Source organism: Lepidochelys kempii, chromosome 20 (assembly GCF_965140285.1).
Source record: "Lepidochelys kempii isolate rLepKem1 chromosome 20, rLepKem1.hap1, whole genome shotgun sequence".
Classification (NCBI taxonomy): domain Eukaryota; kingdom Metazoa; phylum Chordata; order Testudines; family Cheloniidae; genus Lepidochelys; species Lepidochelys kempii.
This window is the reverse complement of record NC_136399.1, coordinates 20,509,693-20,535,012: the sequence shown is the minus strand read 5'-3', so window position 1 is coordinate 20,535,012 and position 25,320 is coordinate 20,509,693. Positions and strand designations below refer to the sequence as shown.

The window sequence follows — 25,320 nt, the reverse complement described above, 5'->3', positions numbered from 1 at the left end:
CTGCTCTATTTCCTAAAGAAGCTGGCTGTCTTTGGGGTAAAGGATATTTTTTTTCAGAGGTATATTGTCCTCAATAATTTCACTTTTCCTGAGAAGCAATAAGTATGAGGCATAAATAACCGTTCAGAGGGGGATGGGGGTGGTGGTGGAAGGGAGTTAACATCTGAGCCCCAGAGAAATGAAACTGTTTAGCTGAAAAAGTAATAACACAGATATTTATGAGTGACTAAACAGACACAAACAGAATTGATTGAGTGACAGCCGTCACAGTGAGCGCATCAGAATTAAACTTTATGAAAAAGCCCTAAAGTTTGAAATAGTAATTTTAATAACACGGATCTCTTTCCATTCTCAGTAACATATGTATATTACTTATACATTGCATTATGTATATATATATTTAGAGTTATTTTTCTTGGCTACCCCTCAATTATTTCTAGGTTGCTTGTTTGCTCCTCAGAAAGAGTTACACAAAGGACAAAATATTACTGAACATTGTATAAAGTTTAACACCAGAGCAGCAAATAACTCCTTTAGAGGAGGAAAGAAGAAGCTGGGAGAGCTGTAGTACAGATAAAAAGTGAAGAAAATAAAATGATCAAAATATCCCTGAAAAAATGAACTCCAAGAAACAGCTAAAGATTTTAATACAAAGATTGTTTTTAATTTTTTTTTCTTTTTTTAAAGCAAAGTATCTATCTATCTATCTATCTATCTATCTAATACATATGATGGATTAGGTAACAATGGAAACTTTAATTTAGGAATGGGAAAAAAATAATTTAAGAAAAGTGAATAATTTACAAAGCAATATTGAACTCCCTACATAGAAATAAACCAACCTCTCTCTCTCTCTCTCTCTCTCTCTCTCTCTCTCTCTCTCTCTCTCTCTCTCTCAACTCAAAACTATCTATTGCTGAGTTGGGAAAATACTTTTCAACGTAGGAAGACAATCTATAGCCAATGAAACAAACAAACAGAAAAGGGTGGCTTTTGCCAGAAACTGTTAATATCATTACCATAACGGCTGCTGGCTGTTTGTAAGGAAATACTAGTCTTTCACTAAAGTCCCAAAATGTTTGGTTTGGTACCTTGCCCATCAAAATAAATCATAAGGACAGATTAGGAAGCACATAAAACTATATCTCTGGATAATGATATACGAGACCACAATAAATGTAAGTTACACGTTCGAGGTGCTGTCAGTTATGGTTGCAAACCCGTAACTCATTCACTTAACCCTGGCTGAATGTTTGTCTTTTAATTACAATTAACAGTGCAGACGAACTATGTGAGGGATAAAGGACACAAGTGGCTGTAAAGACCTGGGATATTATGTTAACTGAAGAGCTTGGAAGCTAAACTATGCCACTTCTGTGGATTAGCCCTTGGGCAAAAGGGGGGAAATGTGTATCTATATACTGGAAAAGTTTTCATAAAACTGAAGGCACTTAGTTTAACGCCTAAAGGCCCTTGTTTGTGGGAAGTTATCTCCCCAAACATCTCTGGAGCTGTTGGTTTTTAACAGGCAATACAGGAAACTAAGTTTCACAGCTTCTTGAACTACATTTAACAGAGGTCCCTTCAAGGGTCTGTATACAAGGGCTTTATAATGTCTTTTTTTATAGCTCGTTAAAGCCTTATAAACTGCTTCTCACTCATGTTAGAATTTTAGTCCTCAAAAATCTAGCTGTGAGGGGAAACAAAAAAAAATTAAGCGGGTCATTTTCAAGCAAATTGGACTGGAAGAAAACGAGTTAAAATAAACTGACCTGAGATGTTAATTTGATCCTCGGGAAACATTTTTTGTTGATGATGTTACTTTTATAGTCCAGTAATATAAGTAGAGAGAATATCCAATCACGAACAATGAAATACACAATTTGAGGGGGAACATACCCCCACAAATCTATATGTGCCGAGGTAAACCTGGAACATAGCGCACTGAAATGAAGGAGCATCTAATCTTCGAACACGGGATGATGGGGAGTGGGGTAATGCAGCCCCTTGTACCAGATCCATATGTGCCATGATATATTTGGACCATTTTGCACTCCTAAACAGACTAAATTATTGTTTCCCCTCTAACACAGAAATTGTTTCCCTTCTCGCTCGATTGCATTTACCTCCTGATTTTAATCCTCGCTTTGCAAAGTTCCTCCGTGTTTTTTTAAAGTGCAAAGCTACTTACTTGGCGTTGGGTACTTTGATCTGGTCATAGGGTAGTAGCCAGTTGGGAAATAAGCCATGGGAAGGCGGGAAGTGAGAAGAGAGATTTGGCCGTAACTTCACCCTTCTTCCTTTCTCTTGGATTATTTTGGTGACAACACAATGCGATAACACGCATTGAATCTGCCCCATCTCTCCCCCATTACTATGGTAAAATCTACAAAGACGCTAAACAGTAGTGGTGCCGCTAAATCTATGTAGAGAGACACAGAAGGTACACGTTGTGAGACCTACCCGGGTCAGGGGGGCTTAGAGGTCAGCCTGCCTGGCTAGAATAAAGCTGATGGGATAGAAAAGTTGTCCTTTCAGTGAACCCATTTTTGCCATTTACCCGAACTTCAATAAAGTATCTTTCAGGCGCTCAACATGGAGGCGTCAAGAGACTATGGTGCAGGCTGCTTGTAGCTAGGAACATTCATTTTTTTTCTCTTCCCCCTGCTGCCTGGCTATATAATGCATTCATAATCTCCCTCCACGCCAGGAATTGTGTCATGGCCAAGTCTAAAGGCTAAGTAAGATGCTAAATAATACTCAGCAGAACGCAGAGAAGAGGTGAAAAAGTAAAGTTAGTCTCAAAGAACCGGGGCAGAAAAGTAGGTACAAGAACGCAAAGGCATATACCTAAATGTGATTCTTTTTTATTATTATTACTGAATATGCAGACTATAGAGCTGAAAATGTGATTAATGTTTCCTTAGCTTCCTCATCTGACACTCAGAGAGAGAACACATACGCAACAAAAAAGTCTCATCCCATTCAGAGCCAGTCCCCTCTCAGAATACCCCCTGGTAATTCATCCAGTTATGATGCACTTTGCAAAAAGGGGAGGGGGGGGGGAGAAAGTGGATCAAACTTTAAACAGAAATATTTCCACCCAGCCCACCCCCACCAGCCTCAGTTTAGTCTGCGGAACTAGCACATGTAGGTTTCCACTGATGAACACACACACACACACACAAATTGCTTGGCTATGAACTGCCAGTTCAACTTTGTAGCAGCACCATTATCACAAGGTTAGGACTTTTAGCCTTTGTTTTCTTTACAATGTATATGCATGGTGGATGTGTCTGAAGACAGTGTCTCTAACCTCAAGTAAAGTAAACCTCTTTTTTTCCCTTTGGAGGATGCTTTGTTACAGATTAGCTAGCTAATTCACTTTATGGTATATAAAAAGAATTTAAATACCATGTTTTTCTGTTTGTTTTTACTGGTAAAGTGTGTGAGATTGTCTGTTACAGGCAAGGAATCAGAGGGAGAGAAAAAATTGCAACCAACTCATAACACATACCTCTGCATGGAGGTGGAAATGTTTAAAGAGAACTATAGACTTGATGTCTATTTACAATGGCAACATTTTTCTCCATTCTCACTCTGATATTAATGTCCCTCAGCAGGAGTGTAAAGAACTGATGAGCTTTACATGTACACGATCTATTATAAATAGTAATCATAATCTATATTCCCCTTTCAGGATCAATCTCACCAGCTATCACAATAGGTTCTGAGACCATTATTTGTTTAAGGGAAGTCTATACATGTTTTTGAGAGCCAATAAAAAACAACATTTAAAAACAAATGAAATAAAAATAAAAATAAAGGTAATAGAAAGATCCCCTGTCCTAATCCCCTTCATTCAGATTTGATAATCTCTCTTCTGGGGAGGGTTAAGGAGATCTAATCACCTGGCCAACTATCCTAATTCAATGAGGATAGTGTTAAATTCTTGAAGAATAAATGTCTTTAAACAGGCCTACCTGAAAATATGGCACCCCTATGTTATTTCAGACTGGGACAGCAGTTCTGAAAAGGAGCATGCTGCAAAGTTGCAAAAGATTGGGGCCTAGAAAACAGCTATGTATAACTTCCCCATTTGTACACAACTCTTTCTTACAGTTATCTCATCCTTCCGGGAAAGTAAACAAACCTTCAATTGTGGGGACAAATTTCTTGCTAAACTATCCATGTCACTCTCCGTTTGGATCATTTATTCAAAGTCCAAGAGCAAGAATGCCTTTTTGCCAAACCTTTTACTGTCTTTGGAAGAAGATTAGATGAAACCTATTGGTTTTATGAATGAACTAGTTCACATAATCTTTCAACAACAACAAAACAACAGAAGTGTAGAGAGAGAGAAAAAATCAGAAAACCCTTATATTAGATAGGGGAAAAACAGAGACAGATGAATGATATTCTAACCCAAACACACATCACTGTTCCTTTCTCAAAACAAGATTCCTTCCCTCCCTCCTCCCCCCCCCCCACCCCCAAGTATATATATGTTTGACTGGGAGAATCTGAGATTGAAACACATTGACCAAGTTGTGATGTCATAAAATCTAGAAAACAGAGCTATTTTTATGTTTGCTTAGACTTAATTTAAGCAGTCACTCCTGCAAATGGAATTAATGCCACAATCCCAGGATTATTATATATATATATTTAGGGCTAGGGGAATGTGGAGAGTGAAATAAGCCACCAGACATTAAAGTAAAACTAATTCACACTCACTGGTTTATTGAACACTGGGACTTTCACATACACACTAAAACTCTTTATTGCAAGTTTACAATGATCATGTAAAATCAGTCCAAAAACACAAATAACCACGACAAAAAAACTAGCTACTGACTTTGTTTAAACCTTGCTCTTTTTTTTAAATATGTCACTATCCTTCCCTTTTCTTTTTTCCCCCTCCCTTCTCAAAATTTAAACCAATTACTCACTCAGTCTGGTTTGTGTGATTTTTTTTCCCTTTTGAATCATGATGATTTTTTTTTAGCTTTTTCTTCACATTTATACCAAAGAATTTCAATGCTCCATTTTATCCTCGGTAGATCATTGTGCATTTGTAACGCAGAGGGCAAAATACCTACATTCTTTTTCTTTGTGATTATTCTTATTTGTTCATTTAATTCATCTAACGGAACATTGACCTCTTCCCCCCTCCCCTTCCCTTACCCCTTAAAAAATAAATAAAACCCTGAAATGGCGTAAAAAAACCTGCAGGTTCTCGGTCACCTGGCTCCATGCTATGTTACATGCATCTAAAGCCTGTGGTCTTACAGAAGACCTCATTGTTTTTTATACGCACAGGAAAACTACAAGAAAAGAACCAAAATATATATATATATATATATTAGATTCTATAAATAATCAGAGTCAATTTTGTGTGTGTGTGCGCGTGTGATATTGTTTATAACCTTGTGATATCCTCTGCTCGCTGCTCCTGAGCTGTGCCCGGTGATAGTTCCTCGCTGGGGGCAGCGTTACCAGCAGCAAGGGTGCCCGCCGATGAATTCGATGGAGCCGAGGACCTGACTTTGGTGTTGGGCAGCCTGTGGTCTTTTTTCCATTTCATCCTCCTGTTCTGAAACCAGATTTTGATCTGCCTTTCCGAGAGACACAAGGAGTGAGCTATTTCGATGCGCCTTCGCCTTGTCAGGTACCTGTTATAGTGAAACTCCTTTTCCAACTCCAGGACCTGCTGTCTTGTATAGGCAGTCCTGGAACGTTTGGGCTCGCCTCCATTGTAATTGGGATTCACTGGAAAAGCAAAGATTAGCATGAATAGAGAGAGAGAGAGAGAAGCAGACAACAGAGAGAGGGGGAGAGAGAGAGAGAGAGACAGGAAATCTAGAGTGGCTCAGGAAAAAGTAATCAGCTAAATGGGTTATAAAGAACTTCTGGCAGCCCAAGACTTTCTATTCTAATAAGAAGGGGTTTCCCTGGCTCAAAAGACTGAATTATTTATGTACCCCTTACAAAGCTTTAGGAGTTTCACACATACATAACAGAATGAACCACATGGCTAAGGCTGCCCAGACTAGCTTGGCTATAAAATTTATGGTGGGTGTAATTACCCATTCCGAGTCGTAAATCCAGCTCAATTGTGCTAACCCAAAGACTCTCATGGAAGGGAAGGAAATAGGGAGAAAAAAAAACGAGAGAGCGAGCGAGCGAGAGCAGGGTGTGAAAATAGGAAGGAAGGACAGAGCAGAGGGAGAGAATAAAAAGTTGCCTACCAGTACTGACGTGGATTTTTTTCATCCATGGATAGACTATAGGTTGCTTAGAAGCTGTGCTGTTAGGATGCTCAGGGTTTGGCTGGTTGCAGGCTGGAGGGGCTGGGGAAGGAGAGGTGGAGGAACTGGAAAGAGCAGTCTGCTCACAGAGCTGCTGCGGTTTCTCTGAGAGGTGGTGGCCTCCTTGAGTTTGCCCATGTCCCCTTTGGTGCGCGGCTGGGTTGCCGGGAGCTTGAATATTGGCACAGCTGTATTGGCGCTCTGGGTAGTTGGGTCTTGGTGGTGGGTACAGTTCTTGGTGATGATGCTGAAAGCTGGACTCCCTTGTCCGGCTGTAATATTCCGGACTGTGGTCTGGGATGTAATTATTTTGCGAATATTCCTCGCATGGAGGAAATTTCGGATCGATGTAGTTAGAGTCCATCAAATAGGAGCTCATGATCATTAATTTCTGGAGTGGAAAATAATTTTTCTCGCTTTGTCGTTTTTCTGCTCCATAAAGCCCTCCTACAAGCTGGCGACCCCGTAAAGTTACTTTCACCATGTGACTCCCTTGTCCAATCACACCAGCCAGCCTAGTCCCCGGATAAGGAACCAAAAGCTTTTTCAAAATGTATCCAATTTGTGTGTGTGTATGTGCGTGTGTGTGTGCATTGTTGTTGTTGTTTGTTGTTGTTTGTGTGATCTCAAAACTAGGAGCAACGGGGTCAGGATGGTGAGAAGGATCAACCGACCCCCTTTTCTCCCCCCCCCCCACTCCCGCCGCCGAAAAAGACAAATGTGTAAGGGAAAATAAAAGAATAAAATCCTACCGGTTTTTGTAAAGGGGGTGGGGGACATGTGGGAAATATTCCTCATAATACCCCACACCCTGCCATAGACTGGATTTTAGAAATCTCTCCGTGGTAGAACTCCCCCCCAGATCTTGCAGATCAACAACAGAACAAGCCATAATTATGAAGATTAACTATCACTTTACCCTGCACAGAATAAAACATGCTCAGATTATGTTGAATTTTTCACTTTAAAGAATTGCTAGGTTACAAAACTGCCCCCCTTTCCACTCCTAAGTAACACAGGGCAGTTTAAGTGCCCTTGCTGGTAAATTTGTTTCCCCCACCCAAAATGAAATATTGTTAAACACACATCATTAAATGGGGGATGGGGAGGGAAGGGAAGGAAACAAGTTACCTGAGAGGTAAAAGGGAATATGCAAATCATGGCTCCATAATTTAGAGTTTTCTAAATGCTCCCAACCTTTGCTTAAGAGAGATCTCATTTCCTTGGAAACTGATAGGATCTATTTGTGTATTAAAGATCATAGCTACACAGTCTTTCCACCCACTCAGAAAGCTGGAATGCTTTTGGAGTGACAACAATTCTTTACTTGTAAAACTACTTGTGTGTTTTTATTCCTACTGGCTTTTACAGGCTGATTATGCTTTGTTTTCCTCATTCAAAATTCTGCCCTTTCCAGTCTGCCAAAGCTCCACATAATATACATATATTACATACATACATTTAATTAAACATACATGTATGTAAGATAGATAGATAGATAGATAGATAGATAGATAGATAGATAGATAGATAGATAGATAGATAGATAGATAGATAGAAATGTGGTTCATAGCTCCACATCCAGCCAGAGAATTAGTTTCCCTTGTAACGTCCATTGAAAAGACCCATTTAACTAGCTGCTTTAATAGAGGGAGGGAGGAAAGGTTGAGATAACATATATAAAAATGGCTCCCTTTCCCAGATGTCAGGACAAATAGACCCCCTGTGCAAGTACAGAAACTGGAAATCGATGTAAATATTTTGGAGAGAGCAGTTATTGCAATTAAGGGCTTTATCTATAGCTTGCACTAAACAGAGGGGCAGAGGGAGTCGGATTAATCCCTTGTACTGCTTGATAACAATTATAGTTGAAAATCATAGCTTGCAGGGCATTGCCATATTTTACTTGATAACAATAAAAGTGACACATAAAGTTAACTGTTTATGTTTTATTTATTAGACTAAACGTGCCAGCGGTGTCGGAGGCTTTTGGCTCGTTGTTACAGCTTTTATGGGGTTGTAAAACGCCATAAATCAGTCACATGAAATGGTTGGGGCTTTTTGTGCTGTTGGCTCAGACTTCTGCTATTTCTTCTTTATATGAAAAGTAATAATGTGATTTTATTATTATTATGATCCTCATCCCCAATCATCATTATTATTCAGTCTACCTTTAACAAGCCACCCCCACGCTGTCCTGGCAGAAGCTATGGCTGTTTTGCACTTGAATAACTACCTTTTAAAATGACATAACCAGTATTTGAGGATTTAATTAGAACAGCTGCAATTAAGGGAATCAAAGGAAAGCAGAACTTTACAAGGCTCTGGCATCGTCCATATACTCCCCTAGAGACGAATTTGTGACTCTCAAATATTCACACAAATTCGATTCTACAGGGTACATATAGACGACTGTATAATTTGGCACTTGTGGTGTTGAGGCTTGAGGGTGGGGAGGGAAAGGATTGCACTTCAGAATAGTGCTCTCTGGCTGGAGGAAAGTTGGAGAGCATGCAAAGGCCACTCACTTAGAATGTTGCTTAAGATGTTTACAAATATGGTTTGCTTTGCATATTTGTGATTGCGGGTCCTACCTCACACAAAGACTCAGTCCCATATATATTTTGGCACTGTTGCATGTGGAAACTCATTTGCTATTTTCATTATTATCTAGCATTTATTGGTTTTATTGGCATATTTTTCCCATGGCCTAATTGCTTATCCAGTGGCTTGACAAAGATGATCCCTACTTTATTAAAATTAGATATGTTCCATCTCTTGAGATAAGCAAGTAGAATCCTATCTCTCTAAAGAAAAGTTGCAAGGAGGGTGGGGGAAGAATCTAGAGTTTGCAAAAGACATTAATGGAAATGTATTCTGGTATTCAAAACATTGATTCAAATCTATCTAATACATTCCTTTTCACTAGCTATATCTCATGCTGCCCGAACACCTTGGACTCATACAGGATTTTGACATTTATTGTTCATACCGATGCAAAAACTTTATTCCAAGGCTGCGGGGATATTGAATAAAGATGTAGAGTTAATAAACTAATTTTACCTAGGCATGTCTTTTTAAAGGATGAATCTCGGTAAGCCATAGATGAGAGGGATTAAAAAAAATATCCACAGGTAGTTATCTAAGAACATACTTGGTGGTTATCATAAACAACTAAAGAGTTCAAAAATCCAAGGAGTGAAGGTCACCTAAACTAATTTCTACCAATGAGTTACAGACCTACAGTTCGAAGGCTTAAAAAAGACTTTGGCTCAGTGTTCCAGATGGCCAAGGGAGAACTGCAATTTTATTTCAATGATTTGTTATTCTTATAGCTTTGGGACTTAATTGCAAATATTTAAAAAAAAAAAAAAAAAAAAGCGCCTGGCCCTGCTGCCTTGTCAATCTAAATTCATCCCTCCCCCTTTCTATTTTAGTTTCTTGCACATTATCTCTAAGCAGTGCACAAATATATTTCCCCCCTCACTTGTCTGATTTTTTTCTCTTTTTTTAGTTTTTAGTGGAGTTTTTAGATGTGTCTTTTGCTTTAAGTGTTTGGCAGAATTTTTCTCTCCATAAAATAAGTCTGCACTGATCTGTGAAGAATAGTTGTGCAAGAATCTGGCTCTTTTGTCTATAAACCTTCCCTCCCACTCCTCTCTCTTTCGCCTCAATTTCCCCAGCCAACCCAACAATGTCGACAAACAGTTTTGGACTGACAAAGCCAAGAGAAATATAGCACCTCGAAAAAATAATTTCTGGTCTTTATTTCCTTCTCTACCCAGGGATCAGGTTGCAAAATATAGATCTGGTTACCATTTCAAGAACATTTTTGAGTACAAAGCGCCTTTCTGACAGTACTGAAGAAAAATAAGTGACTATTGTCCCTGCGGATTCATTGTCTTAGCTATTACCATACTGACCGTTTGGTAACCTGTACCTCAAGCCATTAGCAATCTGTGCATCCTAGAAAAATGAAGTACCTATCTACTGGGGTTTTGTTATTCAATGTTTAATAATAATAATAAAACAACAAACCTCACACTATGAACTATCTCTTCTTGAGATTCATAGGCAGGAAATAAATGTTTGAGTAGAGTTTTATTTCAAAGCATTTAAGGGTTTATTTTAAGGTGATTATTATACAATAAGTTACATTAGTGTGTATGCTGGGAGCCGGGGGGGGGGGGGGGGAGACAGTTTCTTGCAGAAAAAAACAGTTGGTTTCTCTGTGACATTATGCAATGACATGTAATTAATTAAATTTTAATTTTTCTAACAACTTGAAAGCAGTAAGTGCAAAAAAGACCTTTTCTTTTTGTTCCTTCATAATACAAATAGACAGGTCTAATTTATGCAAAGAAATATGCAAATGTTTAATTGATTTTTTCTTAAATCTGTTGTCAGTAAAAGTAATGAATCGGCCTAAAATGATTTTAATAACCAGAGCATGTCAGGAGAAGTACTCGCCTTCACATTTTCCTTTTTAGTCTCTTTAGTCTCCGAATCTGTAATAATGTAAATATTTACCCCTTCTTTCTAAAATGTTAAAGATGAATTCCTGTTGTTTGTTTGTAAAAAAAATATACAAACCGTTTTCTCAATCTCTCTCTCTTTCTCTATCCCCCCCCCTTCCTACCCCACCCAGGAATTCAATTTTCTTCAAATCTCGTTGAAAGTGGCTTTTTAAAAAGTGGGCGCATTTTAATATTGGTTAGACAGCGTGACCTGAATTTCACCTCAACTGTTTGACTTGATCCAATAGGTCACTGCCAAGGAGTTATTGATGGGGGAACTCCATTGAAATTTGTCTCCTCACAAATGGCCTTTAGATCTTCTAGCTAGTTCAATAACTAGTTATAATGTAGAAGGGGAAAAATGAAGCCCAGAGGCAAACTAATTTGATGTTTCATTTTTATGCTGGAGAAATTGTTGGTTTTCTTTCTATCACCTCCCCCAAACCCCCCTTAAAAATCTGGTTTTGACGAAGACCCCCTTTTAGCTGAGAGGAGATTTGAATCTGTATTACAAATATATTTTATTGTTGTTGTTGTTATTATTAATTATTATTAATAATAATTATTATATTGGATCCTCGGTTCATGAACTCTTCAAGACTTGACCTACACGGGAGCTTAAAAATAACTTCCTGCTTGGTAGGAAACATGCTTTTACTTTTTTGTTTGTTTCTTTGTTTGTTTGTTTCTTTGTTTAAAAGAGGATTATTATTTGTAATAGATCAAAGTAGCCAGTATGGGTAAGCGAGTTACGTCTCAATTCTTTATAACTTTTCGTGTGATTTCATTTAGCTCGAAAAGAAAATATATGTGTTGCAGCTTTGAGAACTAGCAAACCAAACCTGTTAGAGACGGTCCTTAAAGAATAACTTTTTAAATAAATCCAAATTAACTAATAAACCTGCGATCGGTAGAGTTTAATTTATTTCTTATACCATATTTGCTTGTCTGTAATGGTCCATATAACTACAACTGATCGCTTCCTTCTTCTTCTTTAGCCTCTTCAAACCTATTTAAAAGGCTGAAAATATGTATTTTAGTTATAATCAATACCTTCTGAATACAATCTTTTCTGAGTCTGACTGCTCTATCCTTTTCAGCACTGAGAAAAAACTTTGATGGAGGATCCTTTTAAGTGACATATATACAGGCTATAGGGTTTCTCCTTGACTTTTTCTATACAAACAATACCTGTAATGACTCATCTCATGCTGCTGAACCATAGGTTAAGTTGTAAAGAAAACATTGGTCTTCTACGGGGATTGGAGGGGGTAGGGTGGGGGGGGGGGGAGTTGCAGAGAGAACCGTTCAGTGGAAGTTAGGTGGATGTTATTGTGTGGTATGGAAATATATACAAACTTTAGACAGCTCTTGTTCTGTTTTATCCTAGAAAGCTTCTTCTTGAGTGGCACTCACTAGCTTAACCCATTCAGCCTTGAAATCGTCCCCCAGAGTCATAATATTAATAATTACGCAGAATGCACTTCTTTGGCTTGATTCTGTCTGTGATAGCACCTAGCTGCTGACAAGGACTTTGAAAGCCGATGCCCAGAGAAAATGGATCTGGGCTTAGCCACTGAGACAGTAGAGTGGGTTAGAATGATAATATTAGTTATTTTAAATTGTGCAGGGGAATAGAAAGTCATACCAACCTCCCTTGCGGTTGAAGGGTCAATATAAGAGTTAGCTAGGTTGTCCTGGCCCGCAACTAACTTTAGGGTAACTCTGATAAACCCTACTGTGCGTTCATTTTCAGTGTTGCAGAGACAACCTCCCTGCCTCGTATAGTCCTGCTAAATGCCTTCTCTTTCCGCTGGATTCCCTTCCTAGCTGGCGCAAGAGTAAATAATCCAGCGGAACAGGGGCTACACTTCGTGTGACATTCGCCATAGAACATTTGGCGTGTAAATGGCAAAGAGAAAACTCCAATGGGTTATTCTCATTCTGAATCTGTGCCTATGGGGAAATAAGAAGCACAGGTTGCAGGCACTTCTGGTCGGTACTGACACCCTTTGCAATTTAAAATCAATTCTGTGGTGGCTTTCTCTGGGGACGGGAAGTAATCACTGGACACTTTTTAAGCAAAGGGCAGCAAAAGAGCACCCTTTCCTCCTTGGGTTTCAGATGGTCAAACTGCTCTTACCATACATATGTGTGACAGAGTGTCTAATTGGATTAGATGTACAAAGATTTCCTCAATATAGGTTAGAGACTGGTGAGTGCTTGAATCAATAGCTGTTATTAAAACCTTACAGATATCAATTCTCCTAGTCAGTTTAATGAATACAGCTTTTATATTCAAAATGTACAGGATTTACACACAGACACGTATTATATATACACTGGTTTTGTTATATACATATATATAAAGCAAATACAGTGTACTGTACATATATATGCATACTATAATCATGTATCAGATATATTATGATTTGAAGTGTAAATATTATATATTGCACATCTAAAACTGTTTTAAAGTATTTGTGTATCTATTCATATCTCTGTATGTGAGCGTATGTTTACACACACACAACTAACAAATATATGCAGACTCTCCTCACCCTACCCCCCATATATACACACAGGGACAGACACCCAAGTCTGTGTGTATCAGTGTTGTTTTAGGTGATGAACACTGTTCAGTAAAGCACTGGAATTAGTTATTTAGGACTGATGAAGAAAAATTATCTAGTGTGATTACTTTATTCTTCTGCATAAGATTCCTATCTTTGGATATTCCTATCTATCTCGATTTTCTGTCGATCAACCGCACTTTATACAAATATACAGAGTATAAACCCGGAACCATGTGTGTTCTAATGAGCGAATAAGATACATGGAGTTCTGGAGAAACCTTCTAATTGCCTTCAGCTACCAAATGAGGTATCTGAATTTTTTAAAAAAACTTTCATTGGGCGGTGGAGAATGGCAACAATGGACTATAATGATTGAAGAGGAGTTTTCTGTTATCTATAATGTTTATTTTTTTCACTAGGGTACTTTCAATTTAATCTTTCACTATGTAATAAACTATTATCTTAGTTAATCCCAAAGGTGAATCCATCAAAACCTTTTAATAAAACCTTTATTAGTTTCAGTAATTCCGAGGGTTGTAGCTGCACCTCCAGAGCAGCAGGCAGAATTTAACTTAACTTGGTCTGCTGTAAAATACTTTAAAATAAATTTAGATGTGTAAATGTTGCCCGACTCATCCTGGCCATTAGAATTCTGCAGGCATTGTCGTTTGCAGCAGTCATTAGTCAAGCCTACAGAAGCAAAAGGAGCCGGGTAGTTGGACAAGAGAAATCTCAAGAATGATATACAGAACCAGGCCTCTAGCATCAATTCAAACCTGATAAGAAATCGGCTGCCTTATTGCAAAAAGATGGCTAAGCTCGTTCAATTGGGCCTCGGATGCGTTGAATAATTGTTCGATTCCTGGAAAGGCTAAAGTGTTTTCACACCAAAACCTGGGGACCTAGGGAAAGGGAAAGATGAACACCTAGGGTACCAGAAATGTACCCATATGAGATTGCAACGGGGCTGTGAAGGCAACAGATTGTTTGGATTCCATCCAGAGTTTAGCAGCTGGGACTAGCTCCATGAAAAAGTGGAAGGTGGGATGAAATGACGGCAGAACAGAATGCCAGCTAATATTAATAATAACAGACTCCTAGATCCGAAAATCTTATTTTAAGCATCCATTTGGAAAAAGTTAAGAGGAATTAGATATTAGTTCAGGGATGGTGCATCAGCCAGTGCAGCATGGTAGTAAACTAACATAACATATAGGGTTGTTCATACTCCACTTCTTCGTTTGCACATGACCCAGCAACTTTGAGACTGGACCTTTTTTTTAAAAAAAAGCTTTATATTTCTGTTCTCCACAGTGTTATGGGGAATTAATTTCGACAGAGACAGGTACCCAAGAAAAGCAGAGACAGATGTAAAGTACTCCCGTCTCTCCTTAACAGTCATATGTTTTATTCCTAGCCAGAGTGTCAGGGAAGCAAAAATAACGGGGGCTTTTGGTTTTTAATTGGAGAATGTCTATTAGATCATTCATTTACATCGTACCTTGACTGACTGTCTTATAAAACCAGCACAATGTGTATACACACACACACAGAGAGAGAGAGAGAGAGAGAGAGAGAGAGAGAGAGAGGGAGAGGGAGAGAGAGAGAGACTGAATGCTATTTTATGGAAAGAAGTCACTTTTCACCACGCCGGAGAGAGAGATTGACTGAATGCTACCGTACGGAAAGAAGTTAGCCTTCAGCACGGATTATACACACACGTAGGCATAGACCATTTTTATGTGGATGTCGAAAAGGGATCTCTTTGATAATCTGTTAATTTCGCACTTAAATGTATTTAATCAGATATAGCAATAAAGAAAGCATACACAAAGTCTTACTCTGCCTATATGCCTCCTGAGCATGTATCTAACCTTTTAGCTCTCAGAGTTCCAAGGAAAGCTGGTGTGTGTGTATGTTTCTATTTTTATTACTGCGAAGCCTAGTTAGATCACAAATCTTAGTCATTTTTGTAAAGTATTATTTTCTCCTACTGGATATTATGCATCACAGCCACAAAAGTACACAATATGGAACAGAAGGAAAAGGGGAGGAAAAAACAACAATCAACCTCTAGCTTGTCTTTAATTATATAAACCTATCAACCTAGTGGAATATTCAATACAAACTATAATAAAATAATAATAATAAATAGCTGTCCTCCCCCATAGGAGACGCTCAGTTGACCTCTCTTTGGGCTATGTTTAAGCAAAATACGTTCAATATTTTTAGGTCAAATATAGTTAACAAGGGGACGGAGGTCTGAAGACCTTTTTTAGGAAGCTACTTGGTGCATTGATCTCCAGTACCAATGGGTCTTTAGATCTTATTAATTGCCTTAGCAGAAAATCAGCTACAAATATTTCCACTATGTCTTCCCTCAGATTAGGCTGGGACTCCAGGCAAAAGATACAACTATTTTTGTTTTGTTTTGTTTTTAACGATAACAGTGCAGAGCACTATTGGGCATAATAGACAATTTCCAGACCATAGCACGAGATTATTTAAAAAAAAATCTTTTCGGAGGTACCTTTGAGAATGTAAGTAAAAGCAGATCTGTGGAATTTACAACCTTAAGGACACAGACCCCCTCACTTCCTGTGATTAGCGACAGATCAAAACGGACACCTACCTTCGTTTACAACCCCCGCCCCTCCCTTCCTGACAGGAAAAAACCTCCTGTAATAAAAGTCTAGTCAGCCATCCCTTTTGTGAAAGATAAAACAAAATATATGCAATCACGGTTTGTGAGTCTAAAAAACAAGGACATTGATTTTGTTTTTGTTTTAAAGAAAGAAAGAAAGAAAGAAAGAAAGAAAGAAAGAAAGAAAGAAAGAAAGAAAGAAAGAAAGAAAGAAAGAAAGAAAGAAAGAAAGAAAGAAAGAAAGAAAGAAAGAAAGAAAGAAAGAAAAAGAATTACTTACTGCTGTTTCTCTCCATTTTGTCATGGCCAAACCTACAGAAAAGAAAGTTTCATTTTTTTAAAGAAAGAAAAATACATACACGCTATGCCCTACAGGATCATCCATAAACTCTAGCTATGTGCACTTTCAAGTTGACTCCAGTTCCTTGTAGATTACACTCCAGTGCATGTTACCTAAACTCAAGCAAACTCTAATCCTGCCGCGGACAGAAATAAATAGAAAGGTCAACAGTAGCAGCTCTCTCTTCCCATGTGATTATTTTGTTGCTGAGACATGAATTAGAGAAATCTGTTGAGTGCCAAGAAATGATTATATATATATAATGTCTATATAGATATATCTACTAAGGAAGAGGAGAAAATGAATAGGATACAGAATAAAGACTCTAAGGGGGGTGGGGGATGGGGAATAACATTTCTTCATGTACATCCAACTATCTTGTTGCCTCAAATCCTCTCGCCTTTTGGTTTGGCTAGGAAAACAAATATGGAATTTAAAAAATAATAACCAACAATCTTGATCAGCGGAACAATGAAGCGAAAGTGGGAGGGGGATTCGCACTGGGGAAGGCTTCCTCCTTCTAAATGAAGAAGTGATATGGTGAACGGTTAGGCATCTCCAATTCGTGTAGGGGTAATAAGGGAAACTACATTCATATCTGCCAGGAAAAAGGGAAATCGCAAGTTTAAGAAAAAATCGATAACTCGGAATTCAACTCTTGACCGGGAAAACCCAGATCAAAACATCATTTGACAGGAATGCTCTCTCAGAATCAGATATTAAATCAATAAAATCAATCCATCAGTACAATCTGCATAGGCAGAAGATCTCTGCACCGTGGCTCTTAAAAGAGAGAGGAAAAGGGGGAGATGATGTTTAAAAACCACTGGGAGAATCACCGAGACCAGCGAACTGAAACAAAGTGAATCTCACCCTTGGAGTGTACCTTATTTTAGCTGGATATTTTGATTTCTTCATTCCACCTCTAGCTAGCCAATTTTTCTGGATTCAGCACTACACTAAACTTATGTTCGAAGGCATTATAGTTCCACTCACATGGGTAATTAATATGCGCAATGGTTTTCTTGTAAAGAGGAATGTTTAATATTAACCTTTTAAAAAAAACTTTTAATTCTTACGGTACGAAGGTGGCAAATAAAATTTTGAATATGGCTATTTTATTGATCCTGAAACGGAAACAGTTTTCAAAAAATGTTATGTAAGCTAAAAACCAAAGCAGCCAAATCTGCTGAGGAAAGGACAATAATTTACCAGCTACAACACTGACTTTTTAAAAATTAATCATGAAACCTATAACTGAAGGAAGAGTTAGACAATGAAAGACCCTCTTGAAAGAATATATCTACATTTCAAGTCACACCAAAACTTTCTTCCTGTGTCAGACATGCAGGGTTTTAAGTCTCATAGTACCCATAACAAAGCTCAGAGCATTCTAGACTGTGCTCAATACAAATATTTACTTTTGATACCCTTGGCAATACTCCGCAACGTGCTTTTAGATGCCTTGAAGGGTTATTTTTCATTATGGGTGTGGCACTGAAACTAAAGCACTTTCGATTCTTTATTGAAAGGAGGACAATTGGAAAATATTATTTCCTTAAATTTGCCTTGCAAAGGATTGCTTGGAAATAATCAGATCCTGTCCCTAATGTAAAACCTCCGTACTCTCCCTTCCCTTTGCCATCCTATTTAGAAGGCACATCAAATATGGTGGCTGTAAAGGACCAAATAAATGTTTACTTTTGGAATATGGCATCTCTTTGGCAACTGCCCACTGCAAACCTTTCCGTATACAATCTTCTGAGGGTGACTAAGAAAGTTATAACCCTACCTTTTAAAAAAAAAGTGGAATGAGGTTCTCGCATTTGCAAGTCTTGTTCAAGGCGAGCACAGATGTTGGTTGTTTCTTACAATAGATAATAAAATATCCCCACTGTTATAATAGGATGTAACCCAATTACATTGACTCGCAGTGGCTGCAATTTTGGAGTTGCTAACTCATGGTTTTCTGCCGTCTTGGTTATTGTTATTGTATTTAGTTTGTTCATCTTTAACAAAAATGTTCCCAGTACGAAATGTAGGATTTTAAGGTACTAAAATGCCAGGAAGCTTTGTTATTTTAAAGTAGTATCCCCTCCTTTCCCAAAACAGGTAGTTTAAAATGCGATGTGTAAATATCTTGCAGGTAAAGTAATTTCAGCGAAGTAGGGTTTCGCTCAATTTTAATTCCAAATTAAGCAGAATGCCTCTGAATCTCAAATATCCCAACTGACAACACACAAAGATGAATACAGTTGAGCACTGTGATTTATCCTCTATCTGTGGCAGAACTTGGACTGTATTTATGTTCCAAGAAAATAAACTCTCCCACAACGGTGCAACCTTAGGTAAAATATCAAGCTCATGCTAATGTTGTATCACCTTTTCGGAGGAGAAGGGGAGATGACTGATATAGTGACAAACTTGCCTGAATGTCACATTTGCTTCTGCTAATCAAAAGATGTTTAATTCTTTTTTGTTTGTTTTTTAATATATCTTAGGGTGTGTGCAAACCCCTTTGCTTGACTGGCGAACAGTAATCACGTGACTTCACTTTGCGCATGCCTGCTGGGATCCTTGGGATATTTTGGGTGCCATGAAAGTACACAAATCTTCCAGGCTAACTTTCCATCTTCTCGTGGTGAAATGTTAGCCAACCACATATACATTAAGAAAAAATAATAATACAGCGAAGAGTCATAGGGATGGAAACACAAACAGTGCATTTATCATAACATTTCAGAAATATTTAGCTCTGGAGAAACCTAAATTAAAGTTGACGATTTCAGATGGCAAGAACTTCCCCATTGGAGAAGATGAAATGAACTAGCAACTCTTGGGCCTGATCAATCTTGTTCTTGAAGCACAAACAAATAATGGGCTTTATGAATAGGATTTCCAGGTGAAAACCAATTGAATCAGTTTATTTGTGTGAGAGAGGTTTTTCCTTCCCTGAAACTCAGGGTTAGGGAAGAGACAGAGCACCAAGAAATCCAGAGCACTTGTTCTTTTCAATCACGACTAAAATGGCTGCTTTTCAAAAGTGCCACTTTTCCTTATGAAGAAACTTCTTAATTCATTGGACCCTTGGGTTCTTCGTTCATAAGAGAAATGTGATTTGCGATACAAAACGCCAAAGCTTCTGTCCAGGCACGGAGTTATGGCTGTGTGTGTCCCCTGGCAAAGTAGAGGATTGGTCACACTACATATTAAAATAATCTTTATCTATGGAGAAATTGGGGAATGTTTTTATATGCAACTCCATCTTCACGAAGCCTGAGTTCGTTTAAGCCTTAACTCTCCAGTCTATCCACTCGAGCACCCCCATTGTTATATTGTTATTAAACCTGGAACAAGTTGTAGGTCAGGCAAGAAAAAGGAAAAACAACCCTCTGGAAACCCACGTGCGGGCTGGAGCCTAGATTTGCATTGAAGCCACCTGCCGATGAAACAGCTCCGCACCTTCCAGATTCACTCAGCGCTTTGCAGCATGGAACCCACCGGCCTCGCCCCAGAAAACCTAGAACTATGAGCTACCGCGCCTAGTGACTACTAGCCTTGCAGCGAGGCCGCCTTTTGCTTCGCAACGGGCATGAAGGCTCGGGAAGCAGTTGCGATTTATTTCTGCTAACAGGGCATCCCTTTTCTTGTCTCTCCCCCCCCTCCTCGCCTCTCCCCCCCACGCTTTCCAGGCTGCTAACTCCTCTGCGCCGAGCCTTAAAACAGTGCCACACCAATCCGATGCTGCCACTCCCGGTTCAATGTGAACAGCAGAAGTGATCTCAATCTACTGGTTTGTTTGGAGAGGAAGAAATTAAGGAGCGGGTGGGCAAAAAATGTCTTTGTCCTGGGTCCTCCCCCTGCCCCATTCCACTTAGAATCTTCCTAGTCGTCACAACTGCTCAAGTTTTGTGGCAAAGAGCAGAGGCCAAACCCAGCTCACCTTCTTCCTCGGAAGAGCGATCTCGCACCAGAAGGAACTCATGGCACCATTAAGGGGCCCAAGAATTCACCCAATATTACACAGAAGATGGGGAGGGGCAGATGTATACACATATGGCTGGGCGTGCAGGCTGGACACGTAGCTCCTTAGGGAAAAGAGCCATAAGGGAAACACTGTGGAGCTGCTGGCTTCGGAGACCTTTTGGAAAATCTGGCCCCAAATGTGGGTGCAGGGCTCTTGAAAGTTTGGCCCATAATGGAGAATTTGGTCAAATCATTTTTATTATTAATAATAATAATTAATAAATAATAAAATCCCAGAAGGTTGAAAACAGAGATCAGTCCCAAGTTGTAACTATCCAGAAGTCAATGAAGTTACACGCAGCCTGAATTAGGCCCGATGTTGCTTCTATATTTAATAAGCATGTATCGATCTCTATACATACACCACATCACTGTGTATATCTCTTGTATGACACTTTATATTCTGGATACACATGAAGGGTGTACTTTATGGGTGCATGTATGTTCATAGTATCTACTTATACACAAACTTAAATATTCTACACCCAGGGGTCTTTGTTCAGGCAAAATTAGCATATACTTCAATGGGAACTTCCCCTAACTAAAGGACTACAGTTTGGTTTATTTTAGCACACACCTGGCCCCATTCAAGCCAAAGGAATTTTTCCAGTGGGGTCAGGATTTCACCTATGCCTATACAAAGAATCACCTATCTGAAGGAGTGTCTACAGCGTGTAGAAATAGCCTGACCATATCGAATTCTGCTCTGGCCCTCCACACTGCAAATCTGGAATGATTCATCATTTACTCTGGTGTGAAGGGGAACAGAATCTGGATCCATGATGAGCGTGTTAAATTAACTGAGCACCTTACTGAGGGACTCAGCAAGTGTTGCTGTTTATTGAAACTGGCTGAATCTTTATCCCAACATAAATAACTAGGTAACAAGGAGTATTTAGGCCTGAATCTCCTGGAAGTTGTCGCTGAGTTGTAGAGGTGGGATCAGAGCCTGGATTTGAGACCAAAGGCTTGGGAAGCATCTTATAAAGACCATAAGTAACAGGAGCAACACCTGCTTGAAGGCATCTGGCCTATGTATACACACAGGGGCCTATGATCACAATTCTGCTTGGTTTCCTATAAGGGGACGGAGTTTACCCCTCTCCCCCTCCCCAGTATACGGAGTGTCCTGATTTTCAAATCCCTAATGAAAATGAAGACTGTTTGCTTGGAGAAACTCATTTTCCCCAGGAACACCTTTTTCATGAAAGTTTGGAGGGCAAAGACCCTAAAGCTTACTGGGCAGGATCCTCCTTTTCTCCTCAACTCTACCAAAAAAACTCCACTGGTCTCCTTGTGGGATGTAGATAATGCAGAATTGGGCTCTTTGGGTCAGAGATCAGCTCCCAGTAAACTCCAATTAAGAATAATAGGTTTTCCTTAGATTGTTCGTGTGTGTGATTCTCCATTGTTCTCAAAGGGATCTACTGGGTGCTGAACATTTCTGAAAGTCCAGATCCTACATTTACAAAAAGAAAAGGAGGACTTTTGGCACCTTAGAGACTAACACATTTATTTGAGCATGAGCTTTCCTGAGCTACAGCTCACTTCATTGGATGCATTCAGCTGTAGCTCAGGAAAGCTTATGCTCAAATAAATTTGTTAGTCTGTAAAGTGCCACAAGTCCTCCTTTTCTTTTTGGGAATACAGACTAACACGGCTGCTACTCTGAAACCTACTCTACATTTAGGCGCCTAAACGGGAGCTGAGCTCGTGGGATATACTTGCCCTATACTTTCACCTTGCACCGTCTCTTTTAAGCGCAACAAAACATTTTATATCTTCACATGTACACACCCGTCCCCCTCACAGACAGATTCCCACACACACGCACACACACACACCCCTCCTTCCTTTTCCTTTGAACTAGAGAAATCCTCTTTTCACTTCGCTGTTTAACAGGAGGGTCTTTTGATCGCGAGTTGGACTCCAATAAAACAGGCCAAGTAGTAGTTATTTCTGGGATTGCAGACTTCTCTTGACTCTTAGATCCAGAGAGCTCAGCGCTCCGAAGGCAGTTGTATGGACTGGGGGCGGGGGAGGGAGAATGTGGTATATAAACAAACCAAGACGCTCTCTAGAAGTACAGTTGAGACAACACAAGCAGTATCAGGGGATTCTTACGTATTTACCAGTCGTTGCTACATTTCCTAATTTTTTCCCCATTCACTGAATATGACATGTCTAACTTTGAATATAATATAGTCTTTGTGGTTAGATTTCAGTTATGAGCCCCGGCCCTACGTTCCCAAAACTACCATTGCCTAGGTGTGTTGCAAACAATATTGAAGGGAAACCATTCAGGACAGCAGTCTATTTCTCTGCATTCAAACAGTGCTCCAGACAGGTGTTTGGACTCTGGCCTGCCCCATTTTCGATAGATCCTTTTGAGATTGCATTGCTCGAGTTTGAAATCTATCCATTGGAGGTATATTGTTACATTAAGCCAAGGACTCACAAGGAATAAGAGCAACATCTCCTGGTTGTGGAGGGGGGAGTACAAAAAGAGAGAAACAGAGATTGCATTAATGGCACTTTGTGTAATCTGATCATATCAGTCTTCTGAAGAAAAAAAAATGCCACGTCTCTGTAGCCTTATCTGCGACAGGGAGTTTACAAATTCTTCGGCCTAGTTCCAATCCCGCATAGCTCTGAGTTCATGCCTCCCTCCACACACCTGCCAACAGCATCAAAGGAGTACAGAAGTCAGACTTCCAGATCTCTTTCTAGCTCAACCTCCCCCCCCCCCCAGCAATGCGCATGCACTTCACCACCCAGCAACATTTAACACACACACACACACAGCAAACTCTATACTGTGGTTCTTAAAAAAAACCCAAAGATTAAAAAAAACCCAATAACTCAAGCAGGAACCGAAACTATCTGATCAAAGTTTTAAAACCAAAGGGGGGAGGAGAATCAAAAACCCCGATCATCCACCTTTCGCTTTCTTCAAGTATTTTATTGTCTACAGAGAGAGTGGGGTAGGACAGGGGTGGGGGGAGAAATGTCTCTGCTTAACCAGTAATATATGGAGCTTTCTGGCCTTATCTAATTTCCACAAGCCCTGGGGAAAGAGAGGGGGTGTCTGATATTCCTTCTAGATAAGGTTCCTGACTGCTACTCGCCTTATACGCCTTCTATGTTACTTTAAAACGGCATACATACTTGTTTGTCATACAGTAAAAGAAGCAAAGCCCTCCCCCATCACAGTATCTACAGAATTCCATGCCCATCAGAGTTTAACGCTCTATTTTAATAAGACTCACTGGGTGCAATGGATGTTTTCCCCCCCAGAAAGCGAGAGAGAAGGGGGGAAAATTAACTTACTGAGATCGCTTGGGATCCATTTGGTAAGATGTACCTTCACTAACAGCAGTCTGAGACGCCGTAATCCACACTAAATGCCTTGTCCCACTGTCCCAGCATTAAACAGCTCTAGCAGCTGCGATGGTGGACAGTTAAGATTATATATGATGTAAATATATTGTGGGTTTGTCAGCTCCCCCAAACCATAAAACTTAGTTTAATGACATCACGTGTTCTCTGAGAGCCATTCAGGGCTTTTGCTTTGGGCCATCCACATAAATAACCTTCAAAAGTTTTAAACTACTAAATTCACATAGAAGCCATGAGTATTTCTGCTAATGTTCTCATGTTCTCAGTTAAACTAAAAGCCCTTTGCTCAATAATAATGATGATGTTAATAGTAATAACAATGCAGGATTTTTTTTAAAAAATGGAACTTTGGTCTGTGGTTGTTTTTTTGGGGCCATTTTAAGTTCACACTGGGTTGACACGGATGACAGGGGAAAGGTAAGTCATTTTTTATTTCCTTCTTGGTTTTACAGCGATCTTTGGGAAAGGATTGTGAGACAGACAGGAAAAAACAAAACCTCTCAAGAAAGCAGCAAAAACAACAATAAAAAATGAATCAGTCCTGGAACATGACTCTTTTAAAAAAAAGAGGGGTTGAAATAAATCCATGCCCCCCCCCCACCCCGGGAAAGTCAGGATTAACCTAATTAATCATAACTAACTGCACTGTTGCTTCGCACTATGGCAATGAAAAAGTTTGGAGTTGTATGTGTTAGGTTTAAAAAAGAAGCAACAACAACAAAACAGAACCAGCAAAACCCACTCCTCCCTTAGATATAGCAAAAATGGATCTGATTTTGTTAACCCTTACCTGTCAAGTCTAATTGTTTCTTGACAGTTTACCGATCAAGGAGAAAGGAAAGATGTTGTTGACGCTTTAACAAATACAGTGTTTAAGAGAAAGGAGAATAAGACTAGATACAGAACTACTTAGTTAGTGAACAGCCACCAGTATACGCCAAATCATTTTCCGTGCTTGAGCAATTTCTCAATAGATTTACACAGCATGGGTAGAAAATAAAAACCTAAAAGGAATAGTTAAAAGACTCTATTATTCTATTTGTAATTACCCAAGGCCCACATGGTCAGAGGGCCAGAGCGTTAAGCAAAACCTGGTTCAAGCAGAATGAAATTTCCAAACCTAGTTTTGATTTGCTTAGCCGTATTTCACTGCAGTGAACGCAAAAATGACAGTTCTTCCAGAAAAATAAAAGGAATTTTCAATTGACTGATAAATGACAGTAAAATTAAATGTCACAGCCTTTCTGAAAGCGTTGCTTGATACTTGTAACTTGCCTAATAATAAATAAATAAACTATAGGAAGAGGTAGGCTCCTAACTCCATGTTTAATAAGAACGCCATATAGACACTCCACATTTGACCACGCTCTACTAATTGTACCCTTAAAGACTTCCAGGCTACCACTAAAAGAAACTTTTGTTTCCAGGTTCAGGAAATTGTTCCATTGTTTGAAATGTGTAAAGGAAATGCTATAAAGTTTTATGGAGCTATTGGCTTCTTCAAGCA

General features: G+C 39.2%; 1 protein-coding gene and 1 non-coding gene across 7 annotated transcripts in view; both read right to left on the bottom strand.

The window, feature by feature from the left end:
- Positions 1-25,320, bottom strand: part of LOC140900697 (uncharacterized) — a 96,721-nt gene that overhangs the window by 23,290 nt on the left and 48,111 nt on the right. For 3 of the 6 annotated variants that reach the window (XR_012155696.2, XR_013634863.1, XR_012155697.2), the window contains exon 2: positions 16,329-16,360. The exons of 2 other annotated variants lie outside the window; for them this stretch is intronic. This is a non-coding gene — a transcript (uncharacterized LOC140900697). Of the gene's footprint in view, positions 1-16,328; positions 16,361-23,744; positions 23,778-25,320 lie in introns of those variants that run through there. One more of the 6 variants, XR_012155698.2, reaches the window with a different exon arrangement.
- HOXC4 (homeobox C4) lies at positions 4,819-6,949 on the bottom strand. Its single transcript, XM_073318357.2, has 2 exons — positions 6,252-6,949; positions 4,819-5,772 (listed from the first exon to the last, which is right to left on the bottom strand). The coding sequence occupies exons 1-2, from the start codon at positions 6,793-6,795 to the stop codon at positions 5,423-5,425; spliced, it is 894 nt and encodes a 297-aa protein (XP_073174458.1). The 5' UTR covers positions 6,796-6,949; the 3' UTR covers positions 4,819-5,422.

What these genes read in the sequence shown, in the direction of transcription:
- HOXC4 (XM_073318357.2), bottom strand. Translation starts at nt 6,795, where the DNA reads ATGGTGAAAGTAACTTTACGGGGTCGCCAGCTTGTAGGAGGGCTTTAT. An exon ending in AAAAATCCACGTCAGTACTG is followed by an intron (nt 5,773 to 6,251) that starts GTAGGCAACTTT and finishes TTGCTTTTCCAG; the next exon opens with TGAATCCCAATTACAATGGA.